We start from the raw sequence: 11,294 nt of genomic DNA on the forward strand, positions 1-11,294 counted from the left end.
CGCCAGCTACTTCTCCAGCAAAGGGGTTTATTGGGAAAATAAAGCAGGACGTTCCCTCCAAAGGCAGGTGGACCGGGTTCAGTCCGGAAGCCACAGGGAAGGCACCTTCTTTGATAGGGGCGGCTGCGGGCCGAGGGGCCGCCAACAAGGATGCACCGGAGGAAACGGCGTTAGGAGGTGGTGGAGTGGTGGCCATCGTGCTTCCGGGAGGAGCCCCTTCCTGCTGGGCAGCGGAGTAGGCCGTGTCTCCCCGGGGAGAGGAAGGGGCACCTTCCGGTTCGGGTACCATCTCTCCCACGGGCTCTCCCGTTCCCACTTAAAGGAGGTCTGTTCATTCATCGTCACACAGTCCATCCAACCCTAAATGAGAGCTCGGCTGTTAAAACCCAACTGGTAAAAAGGGACCGCGGGGGGATAGAGCATCCTCCCCGCGTCGGGGTCCCCGTGCAGGGAAGGGGCCTGGTTGGCAGGAAACCGGAGGCGGAGCTGCGTGGGCATCTTCCATGGCGGCCGGCGAGGCCTGACGTCACATTCCTCCCCCGGGATTCACAATGTCCGACCCTCAGACTGGACGGCCCAGGCCGGATTTGTCTTCCCCCGGACCCTCCCGTGCTCGGCCGGAAGCTGTTGTTCTAACTTGGCTTGAATGCGCGTGTTTCCCACGGGAGGCGGGCGTAGTGCCGAGGCCGTCACGGGGCTCGAGGGCCCCCCGCTCCCATGAACTAGGAAGGATCTGGCGGGGCCTCTTAGGAAACTGCAGCTTAGAGCTTCTTGTGTCCGTTTGTGTGTTTTTTTATGCTTTATCTCGCTTACCGGCTATAAAACCCAATCGACTAGCATCTATCGCCAAAAAGGATTCACTGGAGAAGAAAGGCCTGCGATCCAGCACGCGGACGCGCGGGGATCCGCGAGGAGGGAGAGGAGAGGCCGGGGGGGGGGGGGCTTGGGGGGGAGCCGGGGGGCGCTCCCCGAGGACCGGCCGGGACAGCTGGGCCCCGGGCCTCCCCGATGCTCGCGCACCTTCTTTGCCATGAACTGCACCACGAGTCACCCTCACACCCACCCGGAGGCGGGCCCATCATCTCCTGTAACCGGAGGGAGACGGGCTCGCTGGTCCGCCTGCGGCCACGGGGCTGGGAGGGTGCAGGCCCGGGCGCGCGTCACCCGGGGCGTGGGTCCTCCTGCCCCGCGCGCGGCGCCCCCGCCACGTCCCGGCTCGGCCTTCACCCCGTTTCCCGGGTAGGAGTGGCGCTGACACTCCCACTACGTCCCAGGCCTCGTGCGAGGTCCCCGGGACCAACGCTGCGTCCACTGCCCGCCCGCTCCCGGGGCTGCCCGCCGCCATCCCGTCGGGAGGCCGATCTGCTGCGAGGGCCGAGGAGCCCGGGCGCCGCCTCTGTCTACACCAGCGCGCGCCGAGGGCCCGGGCCCGCGGGTGACAGCGTGCCACCCGCAGGAAGCGTCCTTTCCCCTTCACGCTCCCGCGCCTCTCCGTGACGTCACTTCTCTGCGCCTCGCCGGCGCGCGCGCGGCGCTTCCGGCCGCGAGGCCAGGGTGGGCGTGACGGGCGGCGTCACGCGCGCGCGCGCCGGAAGCCAGCGCGGACCAGGCGGAAGTGGCGGGGCGGGGCGCGGGGGCGGTGGGGGGCGGCGGCCGGCGATGAGCGGCCGGAGAGAGTGAGCGGGCCGGCGGCGAGGCTGGGGGGCCGCGGAGAGCGAGCCGCGGGGCGGAGGGCGGGGGCGCGAGCGCGGCGGGCTGCGGGCGGCGGCCAGGGCGCGGCGGCGGCGGCCAGGGCGCGGCGGCCGAGAAGATGGCGGACGGCGACAGCGGCAGCGAGCGCGGCGGCGGCGGGCCCGGCAGCTTCCAGCCCGCGCCCCGCGGCGGCGGCGGCGAGCAGGAGACGCAGGAGCTGGCCTCGAAGCGGCTGGACATCCAGAACAAGCGCTTCTACCTGGACGTGAAGCAGAACGCCAAGGGCCGCTTCCTCAAGATCGCCGAGGTGGGCGCGGGCGGCTCCAAGAGCCGCCTCACGCTGTCCATGGCCGTGGCCGCCGAGTTCCGCGACTACCTGGGCGACTTCATCGAGCACTACGCGCAGCTGGGCCCCAGCAGCCCCGAGCAGGTGTGGCGGCGGCGGCGGCCGAGGAGGGCGGCGGGCCGCGGCGCGCGCTCAAGAGCGAGTTCCTGGTGCGCGAGAACCGCAAGTACTACCTGGACCTCAAGGAGAACCAGCGCGGCCGCTTCCTGCGCATCCGCCAGACCGTCACGCGCGGCGGCGGCCTCGCGCCCGGCGGCTGCAGAGCGGCCAGACGATCGCGCTGCCCGCGCAGGGCCTCATCGAGTTCCGCGACGCGCTGGCCAAGCTCATCGACGACTACGGCGGCGACGACGACGAGCTGGCGGGCGGCGCGGGCGGCGGCGCGGGCCCCGGCGGCGGCCCGTACGGGGAGCTCCCGGAAGGCACCTCCATCACGGTGGACTCGAAGCGCTTCTTCTTCGACGTGGGCTGCAACAAGTACGGGGTGTTCCTGCGCGTGAGCGAGGTGAAGCCGTCCTACCGCAACGCCATCACCGTCCCCTTCAAGGCCTGGGGCAAGTTCGGCGGCGCCTTCTGCCGGTATGCGGAGGAGATGAAGGAGATCCAGGAGCGCCAGCGGGATAAGCTCTACGAGCGGCGCGGCGCGGGCAGCGGCGGCGGGGACGAGTCCGAGGGCGAGGAGGTGGATGAGGACTGAACCACGCCGCTTCCCCTGCCGGCCTCCGCCCCCGCGTCCATCCCCTCGTCTCATCCCCAGTGAGCTGGTGGGGGAGCAAGGGAGGCCCGCAGGGAGAAAACAGCATTTAAAATAATGTAGTTAATTACGAGACGTCACCATAAGAGGACAGTCACGGACAATTAGAAAAAGCCGTCAAGTTCCCAGGAGCGGACAGCAACCTGCAAAGAGAACAGCGTCTCCTCACCCGAGCAAAATAGTCCCAGCTTCTGTGGTTTCCCCGCTGAGGGTCCGACGCCCATCGGGTAACCCCGGTGGGGGACAGGTCCTCCCACACCCTGGGCCAAGGAGCACTTCTGAGTTACCCAGACCTCCTGATCACAGCTGAACTCGTGTTGTGCTTGGGAACCTAAAGATCTCTCCAGACCTTTCTATTGCAGTGTCTATTCCTTCACCTCCATTGAAATCAGCATTTTGGATTTAGGTCTTCATGGAATTCTTGGGAAGAGAGAGACCTTTGCAGTTACCCAGTTCTGAGGGTACAGGTTTAATAAGAAGGAATGCAACTTTAATCATGGACATGGCAAAATAGGAATTCAAAACGTCACCGGGGAATACGAAAACAAACTGGGTCCATTTTGTTGAAGATTAAAGGCTTTGCACCATATCTGGACCAAGGCCAGTGTCTTGTCTTTGCAGAATTGTCTTCCAGGATGCAAATGGATTCAGAAGTCAAACCTTGAACTAGAATTGGTTACTAAAATATTTTAAAAGTTGGCAAAAAATTTTGAAGATGAAAGAGCAGTTTTACATCGGGGTTGCTGAGATAGGCACAAGAAAAAATCAGGCATAAAGCACAAGGAAAAAACTGTTTTGAGTGGATTGGTTGCTGCTCACTAAAGTTCTTCCCCCTGATCTCTTAAACATGGAGGTCATTACCAAGAAATGGCTTCGGTATGAATGAGAGCCAGATCCTGTGGCTCCACCACGTGAGCCAGTGAATTAAGGCTAATTCGGCTGTTTCGGCCACTGGTTGTCTAGATTTTAAACCACAAAACTTGAAAAAGGAACAGTGGCTACAAGCCTGAGCTTTAATGGAATATACATCTAACAGAAAAGTTGGAAATAACGAAAACTGAAGTCTTCCTCTACCTTCAGTTTAATCTGTGGATTTGTTCAAATACTAAAGATCCTCAGGTCCAGAATTCCAGCATCATTTATTCTTTTTAAATTAAATTTTAAAAACTTGATCCATTGTATTAGTACCTCACAATCAAAGTTGGCAAAAGATGGATGTGTGTCTAGCAAGCAGTGTGCCCTTTGGAAGCTGAAATCCATCTGAATGGAGCCGAAGTGAACGTGAATATGCTGACTATATGGAAGCATTTTTATACCATCTTGAAATTTCAACAAAACTGGCTTTTGCCAGTTTATCCAGCTGTCTTTCAAGAATAACAGTTGGGGTTTTCAAGGATCGCCTCTTCTATATTTTAAATGGATTTTCTGTAGAAGTGATTTTACTAATCAAGTTAATGCCACCCCATCAAAAGGTATTTGAGTGTCATAGACCTAGGTAACTTTGAATCAAATGGGAGCTATGTTCTTTCCAAAGTTTTTCAGGTATGCTTTGTGCAACACCTTCTCAACCAAGAGGCAAGTAACCCCACCTCCACAATCTTAGTGGTTGTTTTTTTTTAACTGCATGACTGCCCTTTATTTGAGCTGCCTTTTAATTTATTGCATACCCTTTTTATTATCTTATTTTGGTATTATTCAATATATACAATCTTTTTGTATTTATTAGGAATTAAGTAATATACAAAAAGGTCGTTTTCATGCATTGTGGCTGAGAGGGAGGGAAATAATTATGTATATAAAATGAGGCTTTTTTACAAATTAGACTGTGATTCAGAATATTATTAATTTTAGATTTAAAAAAAAAGTGGAAGAGCCACAAACATTGGTGCCCTTTTCAGACAATTTCTCTACTCTCATCGTCCACAGTAGAGTTTTTAAACAGATTTTTTTAAAGCTTTTCTTTTTTTTTTAAATTTTCTCCGTTGCAAAGAATGTTTCCTAAATTGTATGGGAGCAATAGTATTTTCGATGTTTTAATGACATCCGTATACTTGTACTGTATTTTGTACTACAAGGCAGCTGTTTTCAATGATGTCCTGCTGTATTTACCTATGTGTTTTGAGTGTTTTATTTCTTTGCTGCGGAGAACAAATCCCTAAGTAGTTTTAGTAAAGGAGCTGAGAAACTAGCATTAGGTTTGCAGAAACTGTTTAGTTTCAAACTTTGAGGCAGCAATGAAAATTAAGGTTGCAGCTATTAGTTGACCGCTGTAACTTTTGTTTTGAAATCATGTACAATTCCTGTATAGACCAACTTGTTCTCTTGCTTCAGTGGTGGTTCTGTTGCTCAGCTGCAGTGAGCCAGTTCAATTTTGCAAAGGTGCGGTACCTCTCCTTTTTTAGGGGTTGGTTTACTCTTTTTTTCTGTTCTTTTGTTTGGCTGAATTGCAGTAACTAGCCTTGCCTTTCTATTCTGTAGAAATGACAGGGTCTTCACAATCCTCACCCGTGGCTACTAAGCTATAATTAGCTGAATAGAAAGAATGTGGAAGTGGTCTGAGGCATATAGAATATATGCCAAGAACACTGCCATATATGGAATCAGCTTTGGTTACCAGAGAAATTTTCTTAGTCATTAGACCATGTAACAGTAATATATCATATGTAAATCGTTAGATAATCAATTTGAGAATCCTCCAAAAACAAGGAGCAAAGAATGCATAAGCTATGTGTTGGAAAAGTAATTTATATTAAAATTTTTGACCTGCCTATGTAAGATTAAGTGGTAAATGTCATAGTGGTGGGTTTTAAGTCTTAACCAATCTCAAAGGTTTGTTTCTCCTGCAAGGTGGTTGATGGCCTCTCTTCCTCCTGCAGGAAGGTTACAGAAGGATGTGGATTGATTGTAGCATTTCACTGACCCTCCTTCCAGTCACTAGGGACAATAGAAACTACACTTTTAATGTGTGGTTTGTTCAACAAGGCGGTATGAACGGGCCATCTTTCAGAACTCAGTCATAGATACTGCTTATTAAAGGACATAATCTGTTAAATCCAGGCAGAAAATGTTTTGTTTTCAACCACTGCTGTACACAGTGATGTAGGGCTTGTTTTTGACTTTGGCAAACATTGCAGCTAATGACATGCTCAAAACCGTTCATTTCCAGAGAAATAGGGAAGTAAAATGTCTTTCCTAATAATTGGTAGAATGTTCATTTCTCAAACTGCTGCGGTTACAGAAGTGAAAAAAGTCCACAATTTTAGGAACAGAATTGAAAGAGCAAAAAACTCTGAGTATATCCCATAATTCTTTCTGGTTTCTATTGTCCCTACCTGTCATTCGTGTAGAACTACAGTTCTCATCGGGGAAGGAAGTCGTCAGTGCATATGCTGCACAGAACAAAGTGTAAATCTGGGTGGCACCAAAAAGCAAAGCGAAAACCAAACCAAAACCCAGACACCCTATGTTCCTATGGGAGGCGTGTAGGTGGTGCAAGCGACTGTAGCTGTGAGACAGACACAGCTGCTTGTCAGGTCACTTTCCATAATATTTATTGCAAAATGATTGAGAGGCCTTGGGTCCAGGCAGCCATTAACCTGCTTCCTTTGTTACCTCTCGATCACTTTGCAATAAATTGCAGGTCTTTTAAGAGATTCAAGCTTCAGTTTTCTCAAAACAAAACAATTATCCTGTCTTACCTGAAAATGCAGGGTTGTGGGCAGAAGAGGCTGGTTGTAATAATGCCCTCATATTGAGTGGTCTGTAAACGGCTGCACACTTCAGGCACTGTAGTTGCTGAGGATGCTTTCTTACATGTGACCTTGACTGGCTTTACAGGGGGGTATAGGATGATCTACACAAGGTGTGAAAAGGTGACAATTTGCTTGCGTCTACCTTGCCTTGAGGTGGATGAATTTAAGGAGACGCTTGAGTGTGTAAGCTATGCACATAAGTATTCTTCACTGTAAATTTTTTTTTTCATTTTAACCCAATTATGGTACTTTGTCTAATGCACAACTGATCTCTCAGTAGATATTCATTTGAAAATAGTGTGGCCTTGATTGGTGAGAAGGGGAAGGAGAAAAGTGACTTTGGCTTATGTAAAAATGACTCATTTGCCAAGAGTCGTTCTGCAGCACTCTTAGTACTTAATGTGTTTGTGATTGGTCTCCTTTTTGATTGGGGAAATTTAATGGTTTTGATCTGGGAGTTATTAATTCAATTGAGTTGTCTTCTATTTTTAGGAAGTATCAGAATTGCTCTCATAAGTACAAAGTTGATTGCTTTGATGTCCAATCTCAGGTTTTAGAATATATATAGTGGTGTAAAATCCCACTGTTAACTCTTTAAAAACTATTTTAATTTAATACACCCTTAAAAGTCACATGCATAAGGCCTGTTCAGAGGGCAGAGCCTCCCATCTTTTTGCTCCTTTTCCATTTTGTACTTCACTTGAGAAAGTGTGGAGTGATTTTACATTGTATATTGCCATTTAACCCTGACATATTTCTCAAGAAAAAGCACTTTTTGATCATGAAATACACGGACTCTTTGTGTGATGTGGATCATGGTTTCTCAGGCTCCCCTAGATAATCTGCTTATGAATATTATTCTAACTCTGTGTATGAAGAGTAGAAATCTTTCCTAATGTTAGAAAGTTTGTATTATTGATCCAGAATGCATTTTGCTAGCTTCCAATGGATGGGATAGTGAACAATACTGCATTCACAGTTTATAAGTTTCTTTCCCTTGAGCCTTAAGGTAACTTTTTTTGTCAGCAACAGCACTGAAGTTATAGTAAATGAATGAGATTCAGTTTTCAGGGTTAGTTTTAGAGTACTGTAAATCAATTAGATGTCTTCATAAACAGTTACTATTCCCATTGAATAAACTGAATAATGAGTGTATAGGTGGGGCTGGGGGGCAGAGGGAGATAGTTTATAGAAAAGAAAAAACTCATTTACCTTAAGAAAAATAGAGACAAAAAAGAAAAAGTGCATATCGATCTCCTGTTTGAAATTCCAAATATAAGATAGAAATGGCAAATTATAACTTCCCATTTTTAAAAAAATATATATTTTATTGATTTTTTACAGAGAGGAATGGAGAGAGAGAGTTAGAAACATCGATGAGAGAGAAACATCGATCAGCTGCCTCCTGCACACCCCTACTGGGACTATGCCCGCAACCAAGGTACATGCCCTTGACCGGAATCGAACCTGGGACCCTTCAGTCCGCAGGCCGACGCTCTATCCACTGAGCCAAACCGGTTTTGGCATAACTTCCCATTTTTAATCTAGAAAAGTACCCATTAATTTTTAAATGTTAGACCCCAGAAGTTTCAAGAGATAGACTCTTTTTTTTTTTTAAGAGATACTCTTGTTACAGCTAACTTTGTTACTTAAAGTCACCATTCCCAGTCTTAAAACTCCGTTTCATCAGACTCTTATTTCAGCATTTATCAGTACCAAAAATTAAATTTGGAAAATGGAAAAATAACAAAATTGCATCATGAAGATTTATTAAGTAATTTCCAATTGTTATCTGTACCTCTGATCCAAGTAATACCTTTATGAATGTATATTTCCTAATGAAATTGGAAATATGTCATCAATGTAATCACCTTTATTCACAATCTTTTGCTTTTCATTTGAAAATCTAACTCATGCCTCTTGAATTCGATATTCCAATTGGGACAGGCAAAGACATGTTAGAACAGCAGCAAGAGAATATAACTGTATTTGTAATTAACAGATTTTGAATCTAGGAGCAAATTTCATTTTCCCTGTTTTATGTAAAGTGTCTCACTGCCATTAATAAGAGAGGGCTGGTTATATCTTTGGTATGAAGAAATGTGGGCTCAGAATATTGGAGAGAAAACAACAGACCTGTCCAAATTCATTGTCCACTAACTTTTTTTTTCCTATCTTCAATTTCAATGGCTAATTCTTTCAAGAAAATTGATTTAGACCAACCCTTATTCCTTAAAGGCAAACTTTTGTCCCCACTCTTACCCTGTGTCACAAGATCAGGTTGATTCAAAAAAAATCTTTATATTTGAAAGTAGCTGAGCAAGTAGTATATTTCCCCTTTTAAAATTGCTTTTTTGGGAACATATAACTGTGGGGAGAGTCCTAAGTAAATTGAAGAAATTCTGTCACTAAGCACATGTGTAGGCATTTGGGAGTTTTGTTTCCAGCTCTTCAGATATGAGATGTAGACCCTTTTCTCCCAGTCCACATGCCACCTCTGTTATAAAAAGCTCTGTGATTTCCTAGAAGTTAATAGATTGGGCAAGTGCAGAAACAGTTTAAATCGAGCAGGGCATACTTACCAAGAGTGGGCAGTTTTGCATATTGTGGTAGCAGGCCAAGTATATTTTGAGTTTTTTCAATGATCAATATTTGAATAATATTAAGATTAAATTCTAGGGAAATTAGTGGGGATTTATGCTTCCTTTTGCAAATACATGCAGGTGTTTTTCCATGATCATTTTAAAAAGTCCATTTGTATTTTGGGATGTTTCCAGTCATATCTATCAGGGCTTCCTTACGTTAGAGCAGCCGTGGGCAAACTACGGCCCGCGGGCCGGATCCGGCCCGTTTGAAATGAATAAAACTAAAAAAAAAAAAAAAAAAAGACCGTACCCTTTTCTGTAATGATGTTTACTTTGAATTTATATTAGTTCACACAAACACTCCATCCATGCTTTTGTTCCGGCCTCCGGCCCAGTTTAAGAACCCATTGTGGCCCTCGAGTCAGAAAGTTTGCCCGCCCCTGCGCTAGAGTCTTCACTCCAAAGTGAGGCTGATGTCCTGCTGGTAGAGAATCTATATGCATTGAGCGAAGTAAAACCAAATCTTGACAGCAGGAGGCAGCTTCCTGATCTAATCAGATGTGCAGCTAGAGCTAAGGTTGAAAGTCACTTTACAATTGATCTTGGCTGGAAGGCTGAGAAGCTATGGAAGTTACTTTAAAGGGGTTTTTGGGGTGTCTTCAGTCTGTGTAAATACCCACCTGCTGTGCATTGTAAACCAAGTGTGTATTCTTATGTGTGAATTTGTAGGCCTGACTTCTGCTTCAAAAGAAGCCGCACCTTTCCATGTATAAGGCCCCTCCACCTGTAACCCTATAAATATTTGTAAATAGAACACTAAATTTGTAGTAATAGGATCAACTTGGGAATATCTGCTGAGAGACCAAAAAGTTCATTTTTTAAAGTACCTTGATTAAAGAGTAAAGATTATTCCTCTTATTTTTTAAAAGAAGAATGCACTTTAACAAACAGCTACATGGGCAATTCAAACAAATCCGTAAAGTGCAGTATCCATTCAGAAACCATACTTCCTGAAAACGTTCAAAAGCAGAGTCTAGATGGGCTGTTGATCTCACTGCCTGGAGGTTGAAGCTCAGATTGCGGTCAATTTTGAGATGAGCAGGGCTGCTTCAGACAGGTCTCTAACATGGCGGGTCCCGTAATTACCACTAACTAGCAAAACTGACAGAAAACTCACAGAAAAAAGTTTAAGAATCCTTACTGCTGGTGTGTACTCCTTACAATAGCAGACTTTTGCAAATGGAGTTTTACAGTCTATATTTAAAAAAGTGTATGTTTGTAACAAATAAAGTATGCGGAAAAGTGAATGACAATCTTGTGCTGGTGTCTCTAATTTAAAGAATTACCTGGTGACTGGGAGGGAGATGCCACACAGCCTCTGCTGTGGCTCAAATGGGTCTGGGATTGGGTGAGTTTCCACTGGAATGACTTACAAGTCAGTGTACTAGTATATTCCATCTGCCTCTGGTTCCCATTTCTAATTCGTAAGCAGTCTGTGGAGTAAACCAAAGTTGCAATGAATTTTGTGCTTTGGTTCATTTCCCAGACAGGCCACTTGTTTCTTCCTATTCTCTTGGCTTTTGGGCCGTGTCATTTCCAGTGGGTGTAAAGAACCTTTCCCTCGTGTGTCACCATAACTGACTTCCTACAGAGCAGATTAAGCCAGTCTTTTTTTTTTAGTGCCCTTGACTGGAATGAAACCTGGGAACGTTCAGTCTTCAAGCCAACGCTCTATCCACTGAGCCAAAGCAGCTAGGCCAGTAGGCCAGTCTTAAGCTAACATTAAAAGAAACAGAAAATTGTTATGTCTGTAGATCCCAGCCATGGTTCCCAATGTTTTTCATCTCAGAAGCCCCTTTACACTCAAAATTTACTCAAGGAGTTCTTCACCTTTCAGGGCTATAATAATTGATATCTATCATATTAGAAATTGAACCATTTTTAAAAATATGTTTTTATGGATTTTAGAGAGAAAGGAAGAGAAACATTGATTGGCTGCCTCCTGCATGCCCCCTACTGGGAATCAAGCCCACAGCCCTGCCTGGCATGTGCCTTGATGGAACGGAACTGGCAACTTTTTTAAAAAGTTGATTTCAGAGAGGAAGGGAGAGGGAGAGAGAGAAAAACATCAATGGTGAGAGAAGAATCATTGATCGGCTGCCTCC

General features: G+C 46.6%; 1 protein-coding gene across 1 annotated transcript; it reads left to right on the forward strand.

Moving 5' to 3' along the window:
- The first annotated feature begins 1,638 nt into the window (after positions 1-1,638).
- Positions 1,639-10,442, forward strand: PURB (purine rich element binding protein B). Its single transcript, XM_059655965.1, is given in 3 exon segments — positions 1,639-2,125; positions 2,128-2,290; positions 2,293-10,442. Coding segments are annotated over 3 exon segments (921 nt in total). The 5' UTR covers positions 1,639-1,810; the 3' UTR covers positions 2,736-10,442.
- The last annotated feature ends 852 nt before the right edge of the window (positions 10,443-11,294 follow it).

Source organism: Myotis daubentonii, chromosome 10, assembly GCF_963259705.1.
Source record: "Myotis daubentonii chromosome 10, mMyoDau2.1, whole genome shotgun sequence".
NCBI lineage: Eukaryota > Metazoa > Chordata > Mammalia > Chiroptera > Vespertilionidae > Myotis > Myotis daubentonii.